The following is a 23,534-nucleotide window of genomic DNA, read 5'->3' as shown; positions in this document are numbered from 1 at the left end:
GGGTACATGGATTGGAAGGGTTTAGAGGGATATGTGTCGAGTGATGGCAAATGGGACTAGATTAATTTAGGGTATCTGGTTTGCATGGCCAAGTCGGACCAAAGGGTCTGTTTCCATGCTGTATAACTCCATGGTTCTATAAGAGACTGCACAAACCAGATGAGACAAATGGCCACTGTCAGTGCTGTACTATTTGATGGTTCTATTCTGTATTGTCCAGACTGACAAGGGAGAAAAACATCTGTGTTAGCCAGGCGAGATGGAAGATTTGCAGGATCATACTTGTGGTAAGTGATCATGAGAAGCAATGTGAACAGGCAAGTGTTAAAACAATTCTTTGTTTGACAATTAAATAGCAAATTTTGAGAAGGAAACCAGGTAAAACAGCTCATTTTCAAGGCTTTCATGAAAATCACAACTGTGGAACCTACTTTGGTGAAACTAGTTCTGTCTTTTGAATCTATTAATTGGTAAAGACTGCATATGACAGCACAAGTCTCAACCACAGTGGCAATGTGTACCAGCAAAGTTACCTACATCATGTAAGCTACTTCTATTCAGACTTCTTCAGTTTCAGTCATAGGCTTTGTTTGCTATAGTGCATGAGACTCCTGTTTGAATAAACTGTTTGCTGTAAGTCCTGCCTACCCTGCTCCATTAGCTCCCACATTCATTCTCACTCCATTCCATTAATAAATGCATTTCTTAGGAATGTGACTCAAAAGGCAGCTTACATCTGCAAGTGCTCTGGTTCTGACAAACAGGATAGTTTTGGTTTGTAGATTGTTTTCATATTCCTCTTTCAGAATACTCTTCACTTCAGTCAGCTTGGGATTTTCATTGCTTGGATCAGCACCAATTGCCGACAGTTGCTGTTTCTTATCTAAGGGACAAAGTAAAACATAGGATTCAACAAATGTGGCAAAAATCAACAATGAACGGGAACAGTGCACAATTAAAGCATAAATAAAATTTCAACCACAACTTACACTTACATAGCACCTTTAACATTGCAATATGTCTCAAGCTCTTCACAGGACTGTTATCAAACACTATCTGATAGTGAGCCAACTAAAGAGATATTAGGCTAAATGTCCAAATGTTTGTTCAAGAGGTAGATATTAAGAGGCATCAGAAAAGAAGGAGAGAAAGACAGGAGAGATTTGGACAGAGCTTAGGGCAAAAGCTGCTGAATGTATTGCTCCCCATGGTGGAGTGATGCAAGTCGGGGACTGCAAGGGCCACAACAGCAGGAATACATAGATCTTGGACGATTTTAGTGATAGATGAGGTTACAGAGAATAGAAGTGATGAGGCCTTGGAGGAATTAGGAAATACGGGTAAGAATGTTAAAGCCAAGGCTGACTTTAGGATTAATGCCAATAAAAATCAGATAACCCACCTTGCTCAGTTAAAACATGCAGGGTCCAAACAAAAACAGTTCTTCTGAAGCTATGTGAAAATGAAAGATCTAAAGCTTGATTGATAATGCAATTTTTTTTTTACCTTCAAATAACGCAGTAAGCTTTTGTTCTGTCTCATCATATCCACCCTCCTTCACATTATTAAAAAATTCCTCCAGATAGTCAATAGCATCTTTGGTTCGGGCATCATCATTGATAATCAAAGCATCATTGTATTTCTACAGGCAGAGGGGAGTTAAAACTGAATTAATAAAGGAGAAGAATTAACTATGAAATGAAACTACAAAGTAAACAGGGAATTTATGTATGGCTATCAGGAAATAAATAGAAAAGGATTGCATCTTTTGAATCCATATCATAATGAATAATTCTAATATATAAGTAACAACAAATTCAATTTATACAACAGCTATAATGTAATAAAACACTCCAAGGTGTTTTACAACAGCACTCATGTCATTAATAAATGATTAATGCATAATCAATCATCTTTAATTACTCCAAGGAGGAAGTGAGGACTGCAGATGCTGGAGATCAGAATTGAAACGTATGGCGTTGGGATGCTCCTGATGAAGGGCTTATGCACAAAACGTCAATGCTCCGGCTCCTTGGATGCTGCCTGACCTGTTGCACTTCTCCAGCGCCCCACGTTTTGACTTTAATTACTCCAAGACTTATTACCCTGGTGAGGGGTAGTTAACAGGAACACCTTGCTTATAGGTCTTTGAATCCACTCATGTTCCATACTTATGGCCTCTCTATGTGGGTCAGTGCTCATTCATGATTGCATCCTTCTCTGGAGGCAAGGGTTCATTCTACCTGTGTATCTTATGAGGGAGCATACACTCATTTAGAGACGGATGATGTCTACTACCCCATTATCATCTAAACTCTGATTCACTGCACATTTCCCTTGTTGGAATTGAAGATTTAAGAACTGATTGCAGTTATCGCAAAGTCTGCTAAAGAATTGCATACTCATTTAGTGGAGCATATGAAACAAAGACACTGAAGGCTGAATGATGATGGGTGGGCATGAAGCATTCATATCTGGAAGGTTCTCAAACTGGTCATGGCAGAACTCATTGTATAAGTCTTCAATACATAATCAGGAAGAAAGCCTCAGAAACTGCCTTAACTTAGCACCAAACATTGTTAGAACTCTATGTGAACATGTGCTGATTTTTCTCAATGTTGAGACCAGAATAATGTTGTCATTCTTGAATGTAGGAGCAGCAGAGGTTGCAAAGCATTCAAAGACTTGATAGTAGTGACTTTTATCGTACAACAGGAAAGGCAAAAAAAAAATGCATTTGTTTTGTGCAAAAAGAGGGACTGCCTGCCTTTACATTAGTGCAAAGCCTATGTTACCATCACTTGGGAGCAAGTACTAACTGTTTGGCTGACTTGTTGCACCCAAAATTGCATTCTCCAGCATGGTAAAAGTGATATTCCTCATGTTCAGCATCATCATCTTCTTCCTCAGAAGACTGTTGCTGCTGTCTAAGCTCCTCAGCAACCATGACATCCCCACTTTATCTTCTCCCATTGTGAAGAACACATTATGCCATAGTTATGTGAAACCCTTATAGAAACGTAGAAAATAGAAGTAGCAGATGACCACTCAGCCTTTTGAGCCTCCTCCACCACTGATTATGATCATGTCTGTTCATTCAACTCAATAGCTGGTTACTGCTTTAGCCCCATTCTCTTTGATCTTTGTAGCCCCAAGTACTTTTTCCAATTAGTTCTTAATCGTACAATGTTTTGGCCTCAACTGGTTTCCATGGTGATGAATTCCATAGACGCACTCTCTGGATGAGGAAACTTCTCAGAGTCATACAGGAAACAGACTCTTTAGTTCAACTTGTTCATGCTGACCTGGTTTCCTAAATCGAATTAGGCCCATTTGCTTGAGTGTGGCCCATATCCCTCTAAACCTTTTCTATCATGTACCTGTCCAAAAGTCTTTTAAATGCTGTAATTGTAACCGCCTCTTTCACTTCCTCTGGCAGTTCACTCCATACATGCAACACCCTGTTAGTGAAAAAGTTGCCCCTCAGGTCCCTTTTAAATCTATGTAAATAATTTACATTGTATGCTTAGACTATGACGCTGACTCTGGATTCCCTTGCCATCGAGAACACCTTTCCTGCAACTATACTGACCAGTCCTGTTATAATTTTACAGGGACTCCCTCACATTCTTCTGATCCCAGTGAATTCAATTCTAACCAATACAACCTCTCCTCATATGTCAATCTTGCCATAGTGTGGTAAATCAGTCTTGTTCTGTACTTCCTTCTATAGCAAGAACAGCTTTTCTCAGATAAAGAGAGAAAAACAGTGTCACGGAGATCCTGTGTAACTGCAGCAAGACACCCCAGCTCCTGCACTCAAATCCACCTGCTTTGAAGGCCAACATACCATTTGCCTTCTTTACCATTTGTGGCAACTGCATGTTTGCTTTCAGTAACTGGTATACAAAGACACTCAGATCTCACTGCACATTCTCTTCTCTCAGTTTATAGCTGTTCAGATAATAATGTGACTTCCTGTTTTTGCTACTTCATGAATAACCCATTTATTTAGATTTGTTTAATATTTAACATGTTTCTAACTACAGTGAAAAGTGTTGTTTTGTGTGTTAAATGTAAAGTTTTGTTACGTTCTAGCACCATCTTTGAACACTGAATTATATACCATGATCTTATTACAACAGTTTTGCTATTTTAGGTTCAAAAGTTCAGCTTTTCTATTTTCTTTTCAGTTGGCTTCTCCTACTCTGCTCCTCCAGTCACACAGTCTCAACCTCTGACTGATGTCTGCGTAGCTCCCTGACTGACTTATCAGTAATCCTGGATTGGTCTGACTTGACCTGTAGGATTAACCATGGCCAAATTCTGATCGCACTAAGCACTCATCTGACTGTGGCCAATCTCTTGGACTGAGATTGTGCAATGACCATGATGCCACTGACTGACTAACCATTGTCCCTCTTTGCTTGATAAGAACTACTCCTTTTAGGCTTTCAAATGTGGCCAATCATTTGGAGCTCATGTGGTGTTTAGAGCTGAAGGTGCAGACAAATGGTGTAGGTGTGACATTGATACAGCATGATGTTATACACCAACGTGTTGACCCTCTTGACTGTTCAATGCCAGCAACCATGCCAAGCTGACTGGCACTGCATCTGTGCTGAAAGGCAAGGCAAAACAGAGATGCTGCTAACGTAGAAATCTGAATGAAGTGGTAATGTGCGAAGGGGCAAGGAGAAGATGATGTAATCATTTAAGTAAGTAAAATTGAGTGAGCTTCAAGGAAGCTAGAAGCATAGATGCAAACTGTGCTGATGAACAATGTGCGTGCGTGTCCCTGTGCAAAGCCACGTGGCAGCAGCATTGCAATACGAAGTGTTAGTGAGCTCCAAAGTGCAATTGTTAAGTACTATAATGCTTTCCGAGTTAACCCAAGTTATGCTATGAAAATGAGGCTTATGTTTTGCTGCAGTCGACTTTCATGGACAGGGGATACATTCAGTCGCTGCCCACAGAGCATACCCAGAGATGTTGGAGAATGTTGGCCAAGATACAAGCCAGGAGAAGAAACTTGTGAGCTACTGCCATCAGGTGATTGTTCTGACTTTCAACTCGCATTGGTCGCATCTAGTTGCTCACTGGTACCTGGGAGAATTGTAAATTGCTTAGAAAAGAGGTAAGGTTAGCTAATGCATGCATATTGAGTCCCTACCATTTGCTTTTGAGATTTCACTGGCTAGGATGAGAATCACAAGGGGAAAAGCTCATTTCTTTTCTCAGCGTCAAGAATCTCATTTATTTATTCTTGCTGCATTTTCCCAAATTCTACCGTTGCCCATGCTGATCAAAGGCTGGGAATCTTTCACCCAATAACTGACTCCTGCTCCACAGCTGCTGCTGGACTTGCTGCGTTTTTCAGCAATTTCTATTTCAGATTTCTAGCATCTGTATTTTGTTTTGCTTTTATTTTAAATATATGACCCAAAGCCTACATCTTGAAAAGTTGAAGGCAGAAGACAAACTGGCTATAGTGGATTATCAAACTTGATGAAATGAGCAGCAGTAAACTATGTATCCAAATATTTCAGTGCCATTAGATCTTAACTTTTATATCTAGAATGAAACACTGGACTATATAAAAAATAAACTTTGCCCTTCAGTTCAAAATCAGAAAATAGTTGAGTTTGAAACCAAATTAGCTGGAAACTGATTTCTTACAGACATGGCTGAAGCCGTATTGCTGACACAAACAAACTCCCTCACCCGTAAGTGTTCGGTGTAAGTGAAAAGTGCCCGACAGATCCGTCTTTCTTCTTCTATGTCGTCCATTTGGAGGACTTTGCACTTTTTTTGCACTTCAACGATCCACTGCTCATACTTCTGTGTCCCACGGCTTCGATTCTGGATGTGTGAAAGGTTATCTGTAATGACAAAATAAAGTGGCACGGTGGCACAGTGGTTAGCAATGCTGCCTACAGCGCCAGAGACCCAGGTTCAATTCCTGCCTCAGGCAACTGTTTGTGTGGAGTTTGCACATTCTCCCAGTGTCTGTGTGGGTTTCATCCGGGTGCTCCGGTTTCCTCCCACAGTCCAAAAATGTGCAGGTTAGGTGAATTGGCCATGCTAAATTGCCCGTAGTGTTAAGTGAAGGGGTAAATGTAGGGGAATGGGTCTGGGTGGGTTGCTCTTCGGAGGGTTGGTGTGGACTTGTTGGCCCAAAGGGCCTGTTTCCACACTGTAAGTAATCTAATCTAATCTAAAGCTTCACTGCACTGTTGAATGCCACTTCTTAACAGCAGCACCTCCCGTAATTCAGGCAGAATAAGATGTGTGTTAAAAAGCTACACCATTACGGAAGAATATCAGGGTAAAACAGCATGCAAATGGCATAATTCATAATGCAGTAACAGATTTCCTCCATATGTATCAGTATCCAAATATATTTGGAACAATAGATAGGAAAAATAAATCAAACTTTTCAAAACCAATCACTGCCTATTGGCACTAACAGGCCAGATCAAATACTCTCTGCCAATGTAAAAGCATCTCATGAAATTGCAATTTACCAATGTTGTAATTGCTCCTGGCCATTGCCTCAATTTGAGCCATCATCTGAGAGATAATGTCTGCAAATGGATCCTTTGGACGCCTGGTAGTTTGACGAGTATCTGTCAAAGAACAACAAAAACATAGGAATCTAAGTTTGCCAGTATATTTCAGCGTACAGTGACCTTAACAGTTAAAAGCAAAGCAAGTAAACCTCAGCTAATCACACTTCTTCCCTTGTCCAGATTTGCTTGATTTCTTCACAGAAACATAGAATTAATCCCCATTTCCCGTTCACTATGCCAATAAGTTTCTGTTTACTTTTTGCAACTAATATATATATTTGCATACTTTCATTAGTAGCAGTATCTGTAAACAGCAATGGCCCACCTCATTTGTCAGCTTGAGTGTCCAGCTTTGTGAAAAAAACTCGAATCAAAGGCCAGGAATTTTGTCTGAGCAGATTTCACCAATGCTGTAACCATGTGTAAATATTATATAAACCTCAAAGTGATAATGATGCTGTTTGAATTGGAAAATCCTTAATTCTACCAAAATTGAGGCCAGATATTCATCATATTCTATTTTGTTTTGCATACATCAAATAAGACATTTATTTGAATCAATTTCTTGCTTTTATTGTCCAAGCAGTTTTTTTCCTAATAACTTTAGTAACAGATTCTAAAATTAAACAATGCTGTATAATTTCACAGAACAAAAACAGGCCTTTTGGCCCAAGTGGTTAATGCTGGTTATGTGCTGCATATGGACCACTTGCTATTTTACAAGTCTTTCCTTATGCATTTATCGAACTTCTCCTTAGATGTGTCAATATAGTTTAATTCAATCACTCCACGGGATAGCAAATTTCACATTTTCTGCATTCTCTGGGTGAAGATGTTTGTTCTGAATTCTTTACTGGACCTGTTAGTGGCCAGTTATTGCACAGCCATCAGGAATGTGATACCAAGAATGATGGCACTTGCCGCATTGGCAGGAATACTGTGCAGGCACGGTTTGCACATCTGCATGAGGGCATTTTGGGGATTAGATTAGATTAGATTTCAGAAGATAGGATTTCAGGATATCAGAAGACAGTCTTGATTGAAATTACAGGCAACATTATTCACAATTACACCTCTGATTCCTGAACTCCCCCACAGGTGGAAATGCCTCCTTCACATTTACTCTATCAAGCATAATCTTTCATAATCTTTAAAGATGCCCTTTTCATAATTTTAAAGACCTATTGGACATACAGGAAAAATAAATTAATTTCCAGCAGTTTTGGGAAAATCATTTGGCATGAGGCAAAGCTAAAATTTCAATGCAAGACTTTAACCTGCTGGGATACTAATGCAGTTAGAAGTCTTACATTTTTTTGGAACAAAGACATATTTGTTCAATTCTGCCACATTCTTCTGCACAGTTGATAAGGATTCAGCATCAAGATTGGCACAAATTTGGAGAATATAATTCACTGCATCATTGAGTGAGCTAGCATCACCAACGCCAAGTGATGCTGTCAATCCGACAATCTATTGAGAAGCAAAAAAAAATTTCATGTTACATAAAGGTGCGATCACAAGCAAGTCCAGCATTTTTTTCCTTCCTCATTAAAACTTTTTTAGGACATATTGAATTTGTTTTATTTTCCCCCTAGATGAGCCACTGAAAGGTGGTGGTCGAGCACATCAGGGATTCCATTTATGGAGGAGAAGTTGTTTGCAAACTGGTGTTCTTGGCTCTGATAACATTTTCTGAAAGTTGCCTCTGAGACAGCACATTGTTTCCAACACCCAGCAGTAAAGTTGTCGTTGGTCTCTAGTTTCTTAAAGATAAAGAAAGCAACTCAATCTCAACTTAATCTGATACTCAGCATTGACAAGAACTGAGGCAAGTGGACAAAAGGAGAAATGGAACTCCATCATGAGTGATAAGGTTAGATTATGAATAGATTAACCATTAAATCAGAGTTACCTGCTTATAAACAACTACACAGCATGGGAAAGTGAGGCAAGAGAGGAGAACTAAAGGGATGGTCTGAATTTAAAGAACTGGACACAATATTCCAAATAAGACCTAAACAGAATTTTATTGATGGTTTAACATAACTTCCTAACTTATCTAACAAAAACAGAAATTGCTGGAGGAGCTCAGCAGCCCTGGCAGCATCTGTGGAGAAAAACAGCGTTAATATTTCTGGGCCATTCGACTTGCAATGTTAACTCTGGAGGTGATCTGAATAAAAAAGAAATTGCTGGAGAACATCAGCAAATCTGGTAGCATCTGGAGGGAAAACAGAGTTAATATTTCAGTTCTGAGGAAGGGTCACTGGACATGAAATGTTAACTCCGTTTTCCCTCCAGATGCTACCAGATCTACTGAGTTTCTCCAGCAATTCTGTTTTTTTTATTCAGATCACCTCCGCAATTCTTTGCTTTATTCTATTCTTTCCTCACTTCTGTATTCTACACCCTCACTTATGAAGCTGAGGACCCCATTACCTAAATCAGGCAAAGGAATAGGAAAGCCAGAGGTTTAACCTGAGGTAAACTGCTCGTCTTTGGGCCCAACTTGAGATCCATGTACGTCTTCATTAAAACATTGTATGGGTGGTTTTTCGTTGTGTTGTGACATTCATCAAAAATCAACAGTGTGAAGAGAGACAAGGATGGAATTCGTTCATCTTTGAGACAATTCAGCAGAATTTGTGGTGTCAGGACAATGATATCATTTCTCTCAACCAACATTTGCACTGGAGAACTGTCCACTTTATCAGCACACAGTCCACACACCTTGTAGCTGGAAGATGAAGGCAAATGGAAATTAGTCTCACCCAAGAAATAACCTGTGATCACTGCACAGCCATTAATGTGAACATTTAAATTATGGCCAAAATGTGTTGCGCTGGTAAAGCACAGCAGGACAGTCAACATTCTGGGCATAAGCCCTTCATCAGGAATGTTGTTCGAAATGTCAACTCTCCTGCTCCTCGGATGCTGCCTGACCTGCTGTACTTTTCCTGCGCCACACTTTTTGATACTGAGCTCCATCCTCTGCAGTTTTCACTTTCTCCTTTTATATTATGGCATCAATCAATCAATTAAAATCAGGTGAATTTATTTAGCTTTTTTCAAAACCTCAGGATTTTCTAGAGGACATCACAGAAAATTAAGTACTTTTCGAACTGTGGTCACTGCTGTCGGAAATGTGGCTATCAAATTGCATGAAGCAAACTGACACAGATCATATTTTTAATGATGTTGCTTGTGGGATAAAGGTCGGCTGGAACACAAGAGAACAACAGTGCTGTCTGTGGGATCTTTTATATTCACCCAAGGGGACGGATAACACCTCAATCTAAAAGCTCCATTTGAAACATGCCACCTTAAACAGTGCAGCACCCTCTCACTTCTGCATTGGGAGGGCCAGACTAGATAGTTGTGCTCAAGTTTCTAGAGTAAGACTTGAACTCCAAACCTTTTGATTCAGAATCAGCAGGAATCGAGTGCCTATCTGCTGAATAGATCCATATTTATGACTCTGCAATCTAAATTTTAATTCCTGATTCCCCAGGTGAAAGCTGAAAGATTGATGGGAGCCTGATCTCTTTCTTTGGTCTTCTGAGCTTAAGATCATTAAAAATTTCTGAATTACCTCTCATAGGTAATAAAAACTTCAAAGCTGAAAAAAAAACCATGGTTAGATGACATGGAGTTATTGTGAGCCATTTTGGGCACTACAACTTAGGAAGGTTCCATAGGCCTCAGAGGGAGCTCAGTGTAGATTTACAGGAATGATAGTATAGCATTTGAACTTCTTCACAACAAAGGTTGCATTCCTCGAATTTAAAAGATTAAGAGGTAATGATTAAAATTTAAGCTGTTAAGAGGGAATGATTTAGTTGACAGAAACCATTTCTAATGGTTGGAGTTTGAGGATGAAGAGGAACAGTATAAAAATTAGAGCTGGACCTTTAAGAAATGAAAATAGGAAACATTTCTACACAAAGTGATGCAATTTTGGACTTATTCTGCACATTCGAAAACTGAGATTGAATGATTTTTATTATTGATATGTTTTAAGGGATATGAAGAAAAATTGGTATTTGGAGTTCAGTTGCAGAATAGCAATGATCTCATTGAACGGCTCCAGAAGCATGATGGACTAAACGATCCCCTCCTGGTCCTATGTTCCAGTAGATGGACAGAGTAAGTATGGAGTCAATGCTTCCGCCTGTGGGAGTAACCAAAATGAAGGGCCAGAAAAACAAAAATAATTAACAATAAAAAACACAGGGAAATTGCTTGATTCAGTGAAGGGTGAATGAATTGGTAACTCGGGAAATGGTTGACAAATACTTTCAAAAGATGAGAAAATAGAATAGGAAGATGCACAGAAATGGAATTGGAAGAACTTCGCATGGACTACATGATTGGTCATCAATCTGAAACAACATTTTCTCTTCACATGTGCTCCCTGTCCTACTACGTAACTAGCATTTTCTGATTTTATTTCAAATTTACAACACCTGCAGTATTTTGCTTTTATATCACAGATCATTTAGGTTGAATGGTTTGTGTCTGTACTGCGCATTCTAAGCTATTCTGTGCTAACATAACTGAAGTTTAGCACACTGCCAAAAGGAATTTCTGAAATGATAGCAAAATCCTGAAATTTATGCTGCTTCTACAAAGGGCTGAGAAGTTGTCATTTCTGGGTGTACCTGGTTTGATCGAAGTGTTTCTTGAACAAGTTGTGTTGTTGTTCATAGACAGGAACTGTGGTAGCCATGAAGACAACTTTCCTTTTCACGCCTTTGGGTGCTTTGTTGAGGTGATCCTCACTGATATAGAGGGCAACTATGGTTTTTCCACATCCTTTGAATAGAAATGCATTTGATGATAATGGCACTTTTGATACCATGGCAAAGTGTACTGCCATTCAATACAGATATGAGCATTTGGATAATAGGAAAGTTATTCTCTAATATCCAGAGGCAAATGAGGCAGGCTCATCTTCACAATGTTAAGAGGGAAGTTAAGAAGAAAGTTCACAAATATTGCCTGATTCTGTGATTAAATTATTTCACTAGAAATTAGAAGCTGGTTCTAATGTTTCAGAGAGTTTGAGATCAAATCCAAACTGGATAGTTAGATACTTTGAGAAGTACATCTTTTTTCTCTGCTATTATCCGAGTAGTTAATGAACAACATCATCAATAATTCAGGCCCTAACACAGATCCTTGGTGACACCACTGATCACATCCTGCCAAATTAAGTATCTACCCATTATCTCTACTTTCTATTGTGTTCTCCAACCAACTTCCCAACCATGTCAAGAACTTGCCCCCATATCTATTCCCGATGAAGGGCTTTTGCCCGAAACATCGATTTTCCTGCTCCTCGGATGCTGCCTGATCTGCTGTGCTTTTCCAGCACCACTCTGATCTAAATTCTGGTTTCCAGCATCTGCAGTCCTCACTTTTGCTCAGTTCTGTGGGTGTCTACCTTAGTTAACAATCTCTTTGTGAGGCTTTATTAAATGTGTTCTGGAGATCATATAAACAACATGGCACAGAGGAAAATAGTTGTGGCAACTGGAGAGCAGTCATATCAGCTCCAGGACATCTCTGCAGGAGTTCCACAGGGTAGTGTCCCAGGCCCAACCATCTTCACCTACTTCATCAATGAACTTCTCTCCATCATAAGGTCAGAAATGGGAAAATTACCAATGACTGCACAATGTTCAGCACCATTCATAATTTCTCTGATTTCTCTGAAAGGTAGTACATGTTCAAATGCAACTAGATCTGGATAATATCCAGGCTATGGCTGACAAGTAGCAAGTAACATTCACACCACACAACTGCCAGGCAATGACTATCTCCAGTCAGAAATTATCTCACCACCCCCTCTTGACATTCAATGATGTGACCATCACTGAATCCCCTACATCCTGGGGATTACTACTGACCAGAAATGCACTGGACTTACCACATAAACACAGTGGTGCTACAGCAGGTCAGAGCCTAGTAATACTGCAGCAAGTGACTCACCTCCTGACTCTCCAAAAACTGTCCACCGTCTACCAAGGCACAAGTCTGGAATGTGATGGAATACTCCCCACTTGGCTGGATGGGCACAGCTCCAACAACACTCAAGAAGCTTGACACCATCCCGGACAAAGCAGCCCACTTGATTGGCACCACATCAACAAGCATCCAGTCCCTCCACCAATGACTCTCAGTAGCAGCAGTATGTACTTTCTGCAAGGTACACTGCAGAAATTCACCAAAGATACTTAGACAACACCACTCCAATTCCACAACCACTTCTATCTAAAGGGCAAGTGCAGCAGATACATGAGAACACATCATGTGCAAGTTTCCCTCCAAGCCACTCACCATCCTGACTGGAAGTATAGCACTGTTCCTTCACTGTAGCTGGGTCAAGATCCTTGAATTCGCTCCCTAAGGGTGATATAGGTCAACTTACAGCACCCAGACTGCAGACGTTTAAGAAGTCAACTCACCATTACCTTATGAAGGGAACTAGGGACAGATAATAAATGCTGGCCAGTTAGCAATGTCCATGTCCCATGAATGAATGAAAGAAAATGCAGATACTCCCCTGTCCACTACCTTAGTGACCTCTTCAAAAAGTTCAATGAGGTGTGTAAGACACGACCTATTTGTCATAAATCCATGCTGGATCTCCCTGATTAATTGTAAATTTGAGGTGTTCAGTTACCTTATCCTTGATTATAGACCCCAACAATTTCCCCACAGATCTTAAGCTAACTGGTCTATAATTCTCTGGTTTTCATCTTTTGCTCTCCTTAAAAAGTGGAGCAACATGCAGTTTTGCAATCCAGAGGGATGACTCCTGTACATAATGAACTCTGAAAGATTATAATTAAGACATCTACAATGCACTCCCCTACTTTCTTTAAAATGCTCAGATGGCAACCGTTACTTCCTGGGTATTTGTTGCTCTTTAATTCTGTTAATTTCCCAATTACTGATGTTTTACTTACATTAATTTTATTCAGTCCCCATCCACAATCCACTATTAATTTCCTTGGGACTTCAGCAAGCTATTTTCCTTTTCTACAGAACACAGTGAGGCAAAGTAATTATTCAACATGTCTGCCATTTCCCCATAGACGCTGACAATATCACCACTTGCAGTCTTTAGTGGGCCAATATTCCTCCTGACCATCTGCTTTCCCCTAATGTAAGTAGAAAAGTTTCTTCTTATTGATTCTGATGTCCCTTGTAAGTTCCTTTTCAGAATGAAAGAGCTAAGTTTTAAGGAGCCTGTTAAAAACGGAAAGAAAAGGCAGTGGGAGGGAATTCCAATGTTTAGGTCATGGATAGTTAAAGGGTGGATAAAAAGTGGAGCTGGAAAAAAGTACAATAGATCAAGCAGCAAAGGAAGAGAGGAGACAATGCTTCAGATTGGAACTGTCCTGATGAAAGGTTCCGACCTGAAACGTCGATTTCCCTCTTTCTCTGATGCTGCTTGACCTGCTGTGCTTCATCCAGCTCCACTCTTTATCCACTCTGATCTCCAGCATCTGTAGTTCTCATTTTCACGGAAGGCACACTATTCTGAGCAAAGAAATTTGGAGATGCAAAAGAGGTCTAGCAAAGAGATATCAATCACTTGTTTCTTAACTGTACCTGTAGGAGCACAAATGATGGTGTTGTCGCCAACGAGTACATGTTCTGCCAGCTCAAGCTGATAGTCTCTCAATTGCAAATTCTCCACATCAGTTAAGGTTTGTTGGAACTTTTCTGTAAGAAAGAAATATAAAAGTAATTAACCATCAGGATCAATGCTTGTGGAGATACAGTCAGACATTTACTAAACTATGTTAGTTCAGCTTGAGCATATTGTCTGCTGCCTCCAATGAAGGCAGTCATTTACACATGTTCCAGAGTCCAGTTATGGACAGGTATCTGCTAACGTTAATCAGGAGTAGAACAGCATCTTGGACAAGTATCGTGCTCCAAAAAAGTTACCATCTGGGCAGGGATTTCCCAAATGATTTTCTCCTAGTTGGTATGGCATTTTCAGGAGAGTCAATAGAATCATTGAATAGTTACAGGACAGATGAAGATTATTCAGCATTTCGAGTGTATGCTAGCTCTTTGCAAGAGAAACTCTGAACCCACACTCCTTACTGTTTCCCCACAACCCTGTAAATTTTGACTTAAGATCACGATACAATTCTCTTCTGAAAGGATTGAATCTGTCATTACCATAAGACATCAGAGCAGAATTAAGAAATTTGGACTGTTAAGTGCACTCTTCCGTTTAATGGCATGAACAATCTGTCAACCCACACTTCCATTTTCCTGCCTTTGCCTCCCCCATAAAGTTTTGATGAAAAATGTCTTTCTCATCCTTGATTATATTTAACAACCCATCTGTGGTAAACAATTCCACAGATTCATTACCCCTAGAAGAAATTCCTCATCATTTCTGTCTCAAATCAGTGACTCATTTTTCTGAGATGATGATAAAAGCTTTCCCACATGGGGAAAACAACATCTTCACATCTATCCTGTTACACAACCTAAGAATCCTTTATGTTTCAATAAGTTTGCTTCTCATTCTTCTAAACTCCAATGAGTACAGACCCAGTCTATTCACCTTCTCCTCATAGGAAAATTCCTCAAAGCCTGGAATCAACCTAATGAGTTTTTTCTGGACTGCCTCCAATGCGAGTACATCTTTTCTTAGATGACAGGCTCAAAGCTGTTCACAGCATTGTAGGTCTGTTCTAACTCGTGCCTTGTATTGTTTCAGCATATTCCATTTACCTTTGAAATATAGGCCAAAATTCCATTTGTGTTCTCTATTAATTGAATGTGTATGCCAGCATTTTGTGATTTAATAGATGAGTGCTCTCAAATCACACTGTCCTGCAGCCTTTTTCCATTTAAATAATGTTCAGCTCTTCTATTCTTCCTGCCAATGTGCATACCCTTACATTTGCCCATTGTATTCCATCTGACAGGCTTTTGCCGATTCACTTAACTTGCCTATATCCCTCTACAGACGGTCATTCTCACTGCTCACCTTCCCATCTATTTTTGTCATACATAAATTTGATGACAATACGTCCACTTCTTCATCCAAGTCATTAATATAGTAAATTGTTGGTGCAGCATTGACCTACATCGGACTCAATTTGTTACAGGTTGTAAAACACCGCTTTCTCCCAATTCTCTGCCTTCTATTAATTATGCAGTTCTCAGTTCATGTTAATATCCTCCTCCAAATACTCAGGGCTCTCTTTTATTAAGTAGCCTTTGTTTAATACCTTACTGAATACCTTTTGGAAATCCAAATAGATTACATCTCTTTTTTTTTAAAAACATCACTCACGGGATGAGGTTTTCACTGGCTGGCCAGCATTTATTGCCCATCCCTAATTGCCTAGAGAGCAGTTAGGAGTCAACCACATTGCTGTGGGTCTAAAGTCACATGTAGTCCAGACCACACAAGGATGGCAAATTTCCTTCCCTAAAGGACATTAGTGAAGCAGATGGGCCTTTCATGACAATCCGCATTGATTTTATGGTCATCATTAGACTCTTATTTTTGGCTTATCAATGAATTGAAATTCCACCCTTGCCATGACAGGATTTGAAGCCAGGTCCCCAGAACTTTACCTGGATCTTTGGATTAATACTGAAAACAACAAATGCTGGAGATCACAGTGGGGCAGATAGCAACAATGGAGGGAGAGCAAGTTTTGAGTCGAGATGACTCTTCAGAGTTCCATAGATGCTGCTTAACCCGCTGTGAACTCCAGCATTTGTTTTCAGTCCAGAGTCCAGCATCCACAGTAATTTGCTTCTCTCTGGTTTAATGGTCTGGGCCATCAACTCCCCCTACTGGTCCCCCTTTATTTATCCTGGCTTGTTACTTCTGAAAAAATACTAATAAATTTATCAGGCATGACTTTCCCTTCCCAAAGCCATATCAACTTTGCTTGTTTAGATTATGTATTTCTAAACACTTTGCTACTACATTGTAATGTAATTTAACATTTTCCCAATAAGTCAACAGCCTATCGTTATCGCTTTGGCTCCTTGACATTTTAAATAAAGATGTCACATTGTAGTTTTCCAATCCTTTGGGCCTTTACCACAATCTAAGTAGTCTTGGAAGATTACTCCCAGTGCATCCACTATATCTATAGGGCTTTAGTATCCCAAGATGCAACCCCTCAGCCTCAGGGGACTTATTGGCCTTTAGAACCATTAACTTTCCTAGTACCTTTCCTCTAGTGATAATTTTTGTAGATAGTTCCTCTCTCCTTTTTGTCCTTTTGAAAATTTAGTATTTTTGGAATGCTATTAGTCATGTTCATTATTTATTTAACTTCTGTGTCAGTTTCTGGTTCTCCAGTTTTGTTTTTGGCCTCATTCTCCGAGGAATCTGTGTTTACTTTTGCCTCTCTCTTTATTGAGAGAAGCTTTTATTATCTATTTTTATATTACTTGCAAGTTTACCCTCAAAGTCCCTCTATTAATTTAAATGAGTCATTTTTTTTGTTGCTTTTAAAATACTCTGTCTTACCACTAATCTGTGTCACTTGTTTTTCTTACAATCTGACACAGTCCTAACTTCTTTAGTATACCATGGTTGGCTTATTGTCTTTCTAAAATCCTTCTGCCTCACTAAGATGTATCTTTGCCCTGAGTCCTGAACTAATTTCTTAAAAGTTGTTTTTCTTCAGCCATCTTTTCCGATAAAAAAGAACTCTCAGTCCACTTCTCTCAACTCTGTTGTCAATACTTGTAATTACTGATATTAAAGTTTGAGCACACCTGTTTCCAACCCAGGTTTCTCACATCCAAACAGAATGCTAAATCCAACATAGTATGGCCACTGTTTCCTTGAGATCCTTTACTCTGAGATTGTTTATTAAACCTCCCTCATTACCAGATTCAAAATAAAAAAAAATCCAAAACTGATGCCAGTTTTGATGAAGGGTCACCGACTCAAAACATTAACTGTTTTTCTCTTTACAGATGGTGTCAGACCTGCTGAGTTTCTCCAGCATCTTTTGTTATAGTCTAATATCTGGATGGATCAACAACATTATGTTCTAGGAAGCTGGCTTGAACATACTATAAATTTTTCCTCATGGCTACCTGTATGAACTTCAGTTTCTAATCTGCAAGAAGATTAATATCACCCATGATTAATGTACTTTTTTTTTAATATGCCCTCCTTATCGCCTGATTTATCCTCTGTCCAACAGTATAGCTACTGCTAGGGGATTGTTAGACTACCATCAGTGTCTCCTTCCTGTTATTATTTCTTACCTCCATCCACATTGATTCTACATCTTCAGAAACAAATCATTTCTGGCTCTTGTACTTATTTCACTTTAGACTAATGTAGCGATACCAACTGTCCTTTGTACCTATCCTTTCAAAAAGTTACATATCCCTTAATATTTAGTTCCGAGCTTTGAATTTGTGACAACAGACACCACCACACTCTGAGCTGATGCATTCCAGATTCTGACTACATGCTGTGTTTTCTCATGTCACCTTTGGTTCTTTTACCATTCACCTTAAACTGATGTCTTCTGATTCCCAATGGGTACATGTTTCTCCCTATCTGCTCTGTTCAGGCAAGTTAAGAGAATAAAGACCTCTATCAAATCCCTCCTCAATCTGTCTAAAGGAATTAAACCAAATTTCTTCAATCTATTCATGTGACTGAAATTACACAGCCCTTGCACCATGCTTGTAAATCTTTACTTTCCCTATACAATGCCTTTGCATCTTCCTATGTTATGTTGCGCAGAATTGGACATAATATTCTTGAGGCCAAATCAGTTTTATAAAAAGGTTCATCATAACTCCCTTGGTTCTGTACTCATGGCTCCAGTGTGATGAAGAGTGATTACGTTAAAGTGTACAAGACAATTATAATTAGAGGAGACAATCTAAATGGATGGTTCCTGTCCTGTCATTTGTGTACATAAGATCAAAAAAGCGCATGACAATATCTACACAAATAAACAGGCTAGAAGTTATCTTTCAACTATGTAAAGCTCTAGTTAGTCCATATTTGCAGTACTGTAACCGGTTCTGGTATCATATTGTAGGAAGCCTTGGATGGAGGGCAGCGTATGGAAGTTAATCAAAATGATACCTGGGCTCCTATGGTTAAATGAGAGGATGAAATTATACCAAACAACTTTCTAAATTGATGGAATAAAAGCTTAAGAGGCAACGATCCCTTCCAAACAGCGTACTAGATGTATCTACACCAAATGGTCTGCAGTGGTTCAAGAATAAGGCTCACAACCATCTTCACAATGGCACTTAATGTTGGGTAAAATTGTTGACTGAGCCAGGGATGCTCACAAACTATGAAAGAATTAAAATGTGTTTTGAAATAAGGTATACAGAGATAAATTAATTTCACTAATGCAAGGGATTTGGATCTATGCAATCCAGAGTAAAAACTAGAACCAGACCTTTCAGAGGAGTGAAATTATGAACCATTTCTTCATACAAAAAGGTAGGTGCTTGGAACTCTTCTTAAATGACAATTAATGTTGGATCAGTACATCATTTAAAATCAGTTTGATTTTTGTTAGCCACACATTTTAATGGTTGTGGGGCAAAGGCAGATGTATGAAGTCAAGTCACAGATCAGTATGATCTGATAGAATGGTGGTACAAGCTCAAGAGAATACATTGACTTTTCTGGTCTTAATTATGTGCTTAACTACTTTCACCAGATGACACCATGAGGTTAACCACATGTTACACAGCTAGATAGCATTAATTACAGGATAGTCGACAAATCAATCACTGAAAAATTCCAAATAGCAAAACCAAAAGTGATTAGATTATTTCCAGTGTAGAAACAGGCCCTTCAGCCCAACAAGTCCACACCGACCCACCGAAGCGCAACCCACCCATACATTTACCCCTTACCTAACACTACGTGCAATTTAGCATGGCCAATTCACCTAACCCGCACATCTTTGGACTGTGGGAGGAAACTGGAGCACCGGGAGGAAACCCACACAGACACGGGGAGAACGTGCAAACTCCACACAGTCAGTCGCCTGAGGCGGGAATTGAACCCGGGTCTCTGGCACTGTGAGGCAACAGTGCTAACCACTGTGCCACTGTGCCACTGTGCCGCCCACAAAAAAGAGATGGGGGAGTGGAAGTGGAGGAGTTGAGGGGAAAGCTCTTGATAGGAAATAAATCATTTAGCATGTGTAGCCAAAGTGACAGAAGTATTGTTCATGCTTACCTGTATTGCTGACTGGTGCACTAGAAGTGTTCATGCTTTCTGCCTCTTCTGAATAATGCATTTCCACATCATTGGTCATAGAGTTGCTACTGTTTTCTTCAATTGTTTTCATCTCAACTATGGAAAAGAGATGAGGAGCAAACAACTATTTTACAGCTCAAGTTCAAGACTTAGCAAAGCTATGTAACCTGGATATACACTCCAAATTAGGCATGATGCTGCTGGTGTGGCCTTCAGTAGCAATATATTTCTGGAGGTCATTTCTAGGACATTTCTGGTACTTTCTTCTCCTTTGACATCGCAAATTTTTGTCCTTTAATAAAACATATTATCCACCAGCACAAGATGCATCCCCCAACTATCATTCTGCATTAAACCTCCCGAGTTCTGAACTCAGTTCCCTCCTGTCTGTTTTAAATGCCTTCCTCTTTATATACTCTCCCAATCAACATTCATATCCACCCTCTCAATCATCTTCTATGGACACCCACATAACCAGCAAGGATTCAATTCCTTGTTAACGCTTGCCACCCATTCTCTCCCTCCCCCCTCCCTGGCATCTGGGCATGGATGAAACACTCCCCTAAAACCATCTCCTGAGCACTTTAAGTCTCCCAACAACTAACCTTTGACCCTACATTGATCAAAATATCTCAATTTGCTGAATAGTTCCCTCATCTTTCTGATTGCTTCAAAACACCAATATCATCTGAAATCCTGGTCACTTCCACTAGTAAAGCCAAGTTCAAGAGTTTACAGAATTGAACGCATCTGCAGCAAAACCTGTTTACCATTCAACAACAGATCTGACTTAATTACATGAAGTGTCAATGAGCCTCTTCTACCAAAACTTCCATCACTCCAAAATCATTCTGAGAATTTCAGTAACCCTTCACACAGCTTTTTATTTTTACCTCTTTAAAATCAACTTGATGCCAAAACAACTTAATAGATTTTCTTTTGCCCCAGTGATTGTCATCTCTTTGTGCGGTGCCTTGGGGCGTTCCTATCTATGCAAAAAAATGAAAAATTCAAATCAAACTGATGGAGTGCATTTTTCATGCATGAAATGTGGGTATCACTGGGAGGGTGAGCATTTGTTGCCCATCTCTAATTGTCCTGAAAGGTGATGGTGAATCATAGAATCCCTACACAGCGTGAAAACAGGCCATTTGGCTCAACAAGTCCACACCAATCCTCCGAAGAGTATCCCACTCAGACCCATTCCCCTACCCTTTTTGTTAACATTTTCCCATGACTAATGCACCTGACTTATACATCCCTGAACACTATGGGCAATTTAGCATGGCCAATTCACCTAACCTGCATATCTTTGGACTGTGGGAGGAAACTTGAGTATCCAGAGGAAACCCACTCAGACACAGGCAAAACGTGCAAACTCTACACAGACAGTAGCCAGAGGCTGGAATCAAACCTAGGCCCATTGCGCTGTGAGGCAGCAGTGCTAACTATTGAGCCAGTGCATCTTGAATATTACAGTATACATTGCTAGACCATTGCTAGTGCAGTTAAGCATCAAACACATTGCTGTGGGTCTACAGTGACATGTAAATGACACCAGATAAGGATGTCAGATATCATTCACTCAAGAACTTTAGTAAAACAGATGAAATTTAACAAGTATCCAGCAGTTACATGGTCATCATTACTGCCACCTGCTTTTTAATACTACATTTTGTTTTAAAAATTGTATTGAGTTAGCCTAGTTACCTTGGGAAATTTAGTATTTAACCAAATACATGCCCTGAAGCAAATGGATTTTTTCCTCCTACAAAGCTGCTCAAACTGGTTAGTGGCTTGCTGTGCAGTGATTTCCAAAACTTTCCAGTGACTTTTCTTTCACTGATATTACATTAACATCGAGATCTGTTCCCACTGCAAATGTCACCCCCAGTTACTTTCAGTGTGGTAATCCATTTCAAATAATGTGGGAGTAAGATTGCCAAGTAATTTGTATATGAACCTAGAATTTAAGTAAAACACTATTTAGATTGCAGGTTCATGAGGAACGTTGGAAAGGAGTAGGCCATTCAGGTCCTTAAATCTGTTACACCAGTCAATTAGAACACTTCGTCAATCTATGTCTGGATTACTTCTTCCTGACTTGTTTATGTAACCTTAAATACCCTTCTCTCTCCCCAGGTAGCAACCTCATTGTGTAATGATAGCTTAATCATGGCTTGTACACTGTGGTGCAAGTTGAGGAAAGACGCGCTCAGTCTCCGCAGGGATTGAAGCCATGCTGTTAGCAGCACACTGTAGCCATCAAGTCAACTGAGGTAGCCAACCCCCTTGAATATCCTTACCAAACAAAAAGTCTTTGAATCTTATTTTTGATATTTTGACCTGATTTGCAGCCTCAATGTCGTTTTGGCAGTTGGAAAATGTACTTCCTGGAAGCAATCCTGAATGGACTGGCTTTAATTCTAAAGTCATGATCCATGCCAATTTGTGCTGGATTTCTCCATACCATTAGCATTGCTCTCTCAACAGATTAAATAGTTTCTCATGATCTGCCCTATCAAATATTAGTTCAATTACTTTACAGGCTAATACAATTAAGGAAATTTAAAAAATAAAAATGTTATATTCCAAAATTATTCATGGCTTACTTATCAGCTACTGATTACATATGACAAGGATTTATAATGTATCATTACTTTTACCTGAATCTGGAGACAAGAGCAAGGTCACTGCATTACAGTTGCACCTCTCCAACGCCAGTTGAAATTCCTTTAAAAAGCTTTGTTTGTCAGACCTTTGTAAACAATCAAGTAGTTTCTCTGCTCCAGCTGTGGAACCTTTGCGCTGGGAAATCTGTGCAAAAGGTTGAGAATTTCAGTATTTTTGATTTTAGCTTGGTCACTGAGAGTGGGTGTTAGAAGAGTCTTGGGGTTGAGGGAGGTTACAATAATTGGGAGTATCACTGGACAGGTGAGAGCTCTTCTGTTTTTTTTTGTAAGAAATGTCGTTCTCTACTTCTGTAGCCACCTCAACTGGTGACTTTTTCATCTGCCTGCCACGTTCCTTTCATTTTGTTTATTGTTGATGGACTACTTCTATTAATTTCAAAATGTGCAATTTCACATTCTTTTATGTAGAATTTCATTAATCACCTATCCACCTGATCTTCCCATATCTCTAGCAATTTCTCAGAGCTATTAGAATTTGCCATACTTCCCACACTCGTGTCATTGGTAAATTTGCTGAGTTTCTTTGGCATTCTATGTTTGCTGCAGATTATGGAACTATAAAATAAACAATATTCATGAATTTGCTCCTGAAGCACGTCAATTAAAATTTCGAACTACAAGCAAGAAACTTAAGCATTTATAAGATTTGCAAGAGAAAATTAAATGCTGAGAGACCAGTGGTACTGATCAGCGAAGTTATAGAAAATTTCACACTTAATACAGAACTCCGAAATAACATTCCTGTAAAAGTTAAATATTTATTTAGATGAACACCAAATATCAAAGATCAGAGAAGCAGCAGATACCTATGATCTCTCATAGACTAATGGTCACGTGGGAAACTGCAGGGATAGAAACTCTACAGAGACAAGTGATTTTTGTTTTTGGGAACAAACAAAAGGATGCAAATTTAATAAAAGGAGAAAGACTAGAATGTGATATAAAGAAAATAGCATGTCTCCATTGGACTATGACTTGATGCAGTAAAGCTAA

At 39.4% G+C, this 23,534-nt stretch overlaps 1 protein-coding gene across 2 annotated transcripts in view; it reads right to left on the bottom strand.

Moving 5' to 3' along the window:
• Nucleotides 1-23,534, bottom strand: part of LOC132824749 (antiviral innate immune response receptor RIG-I-like) — an 83,734-nt gene that overhangs the window by 19,635 nt on the left and 40,565 nt on the right. For both annotated transcript variants that reach the window (XM_060839453.1, XM_060839462.1), the window contains 10 exons: nucleotides 22,515-22,665; nucleotides 19,828-19,944; nucleotides 14,199-14,312; nucleotides 11,237-11,390; nucleotides 9,054-9,312; nucleotides 7,883-8,045; nucleotides 6,528-6,629; nucleotides 5,725-5,882; nucleotides 1,507-1,642; nucleotides 735-883 (listed from right to left, as the gene is read on the bottom strand). In XM_060839453.1, the coding sequence (XP_060695436.1) occupies nucleotides 735-883; nucleotides 1,507-1,642; nucleotides 5,725-5,882; nucleotides 6,528-6,629; nucleotides 7,883-8,045; nucleotides 9,054-9,312; nucleotides 11,237-11,390; nucleotides 14,199-14,312; nucleotides 19,828-19,944; nucleotides 22,515-22,665 (1,503 nt within the window). The remainder of the gene's footprint in view (nucleotides 1-734; nucleotides 884-1,506; nucleotides 1,643-5,724; nucleotides 5,883-6,527; nucleotides 6,630-7,882; nucleotides 8,046-9,053; nucleotides 9,313-11,236; nucleotides 11,391-14,198; nucleotides 14,313-19,827; nucleotides 19,945-22,514; nucleotides 22,666-23,534) is intronic.

Source organism: Hemiscyllium ocellatum, chromosome 2 (genome assembly GCF_020745735.1).
Source record: "Hemiscyllium ocellatum isolate sHemOce1 chromosome 2, sHemOce1.pat.X.cur, whole genome shotgun sequence".
Lineage (NCBI taxonomy): Eukaryota > Metazoa > Chordata > Chondrichthyes > Orectolobiformes > Hemiscylliidae > Hemiscyllium > Hemiscyllium ocellatum.
Note: the sequence above shows the minus strand (reverse complement) of the source record. Positions and strands in the feature narration are given on the sequence as shown.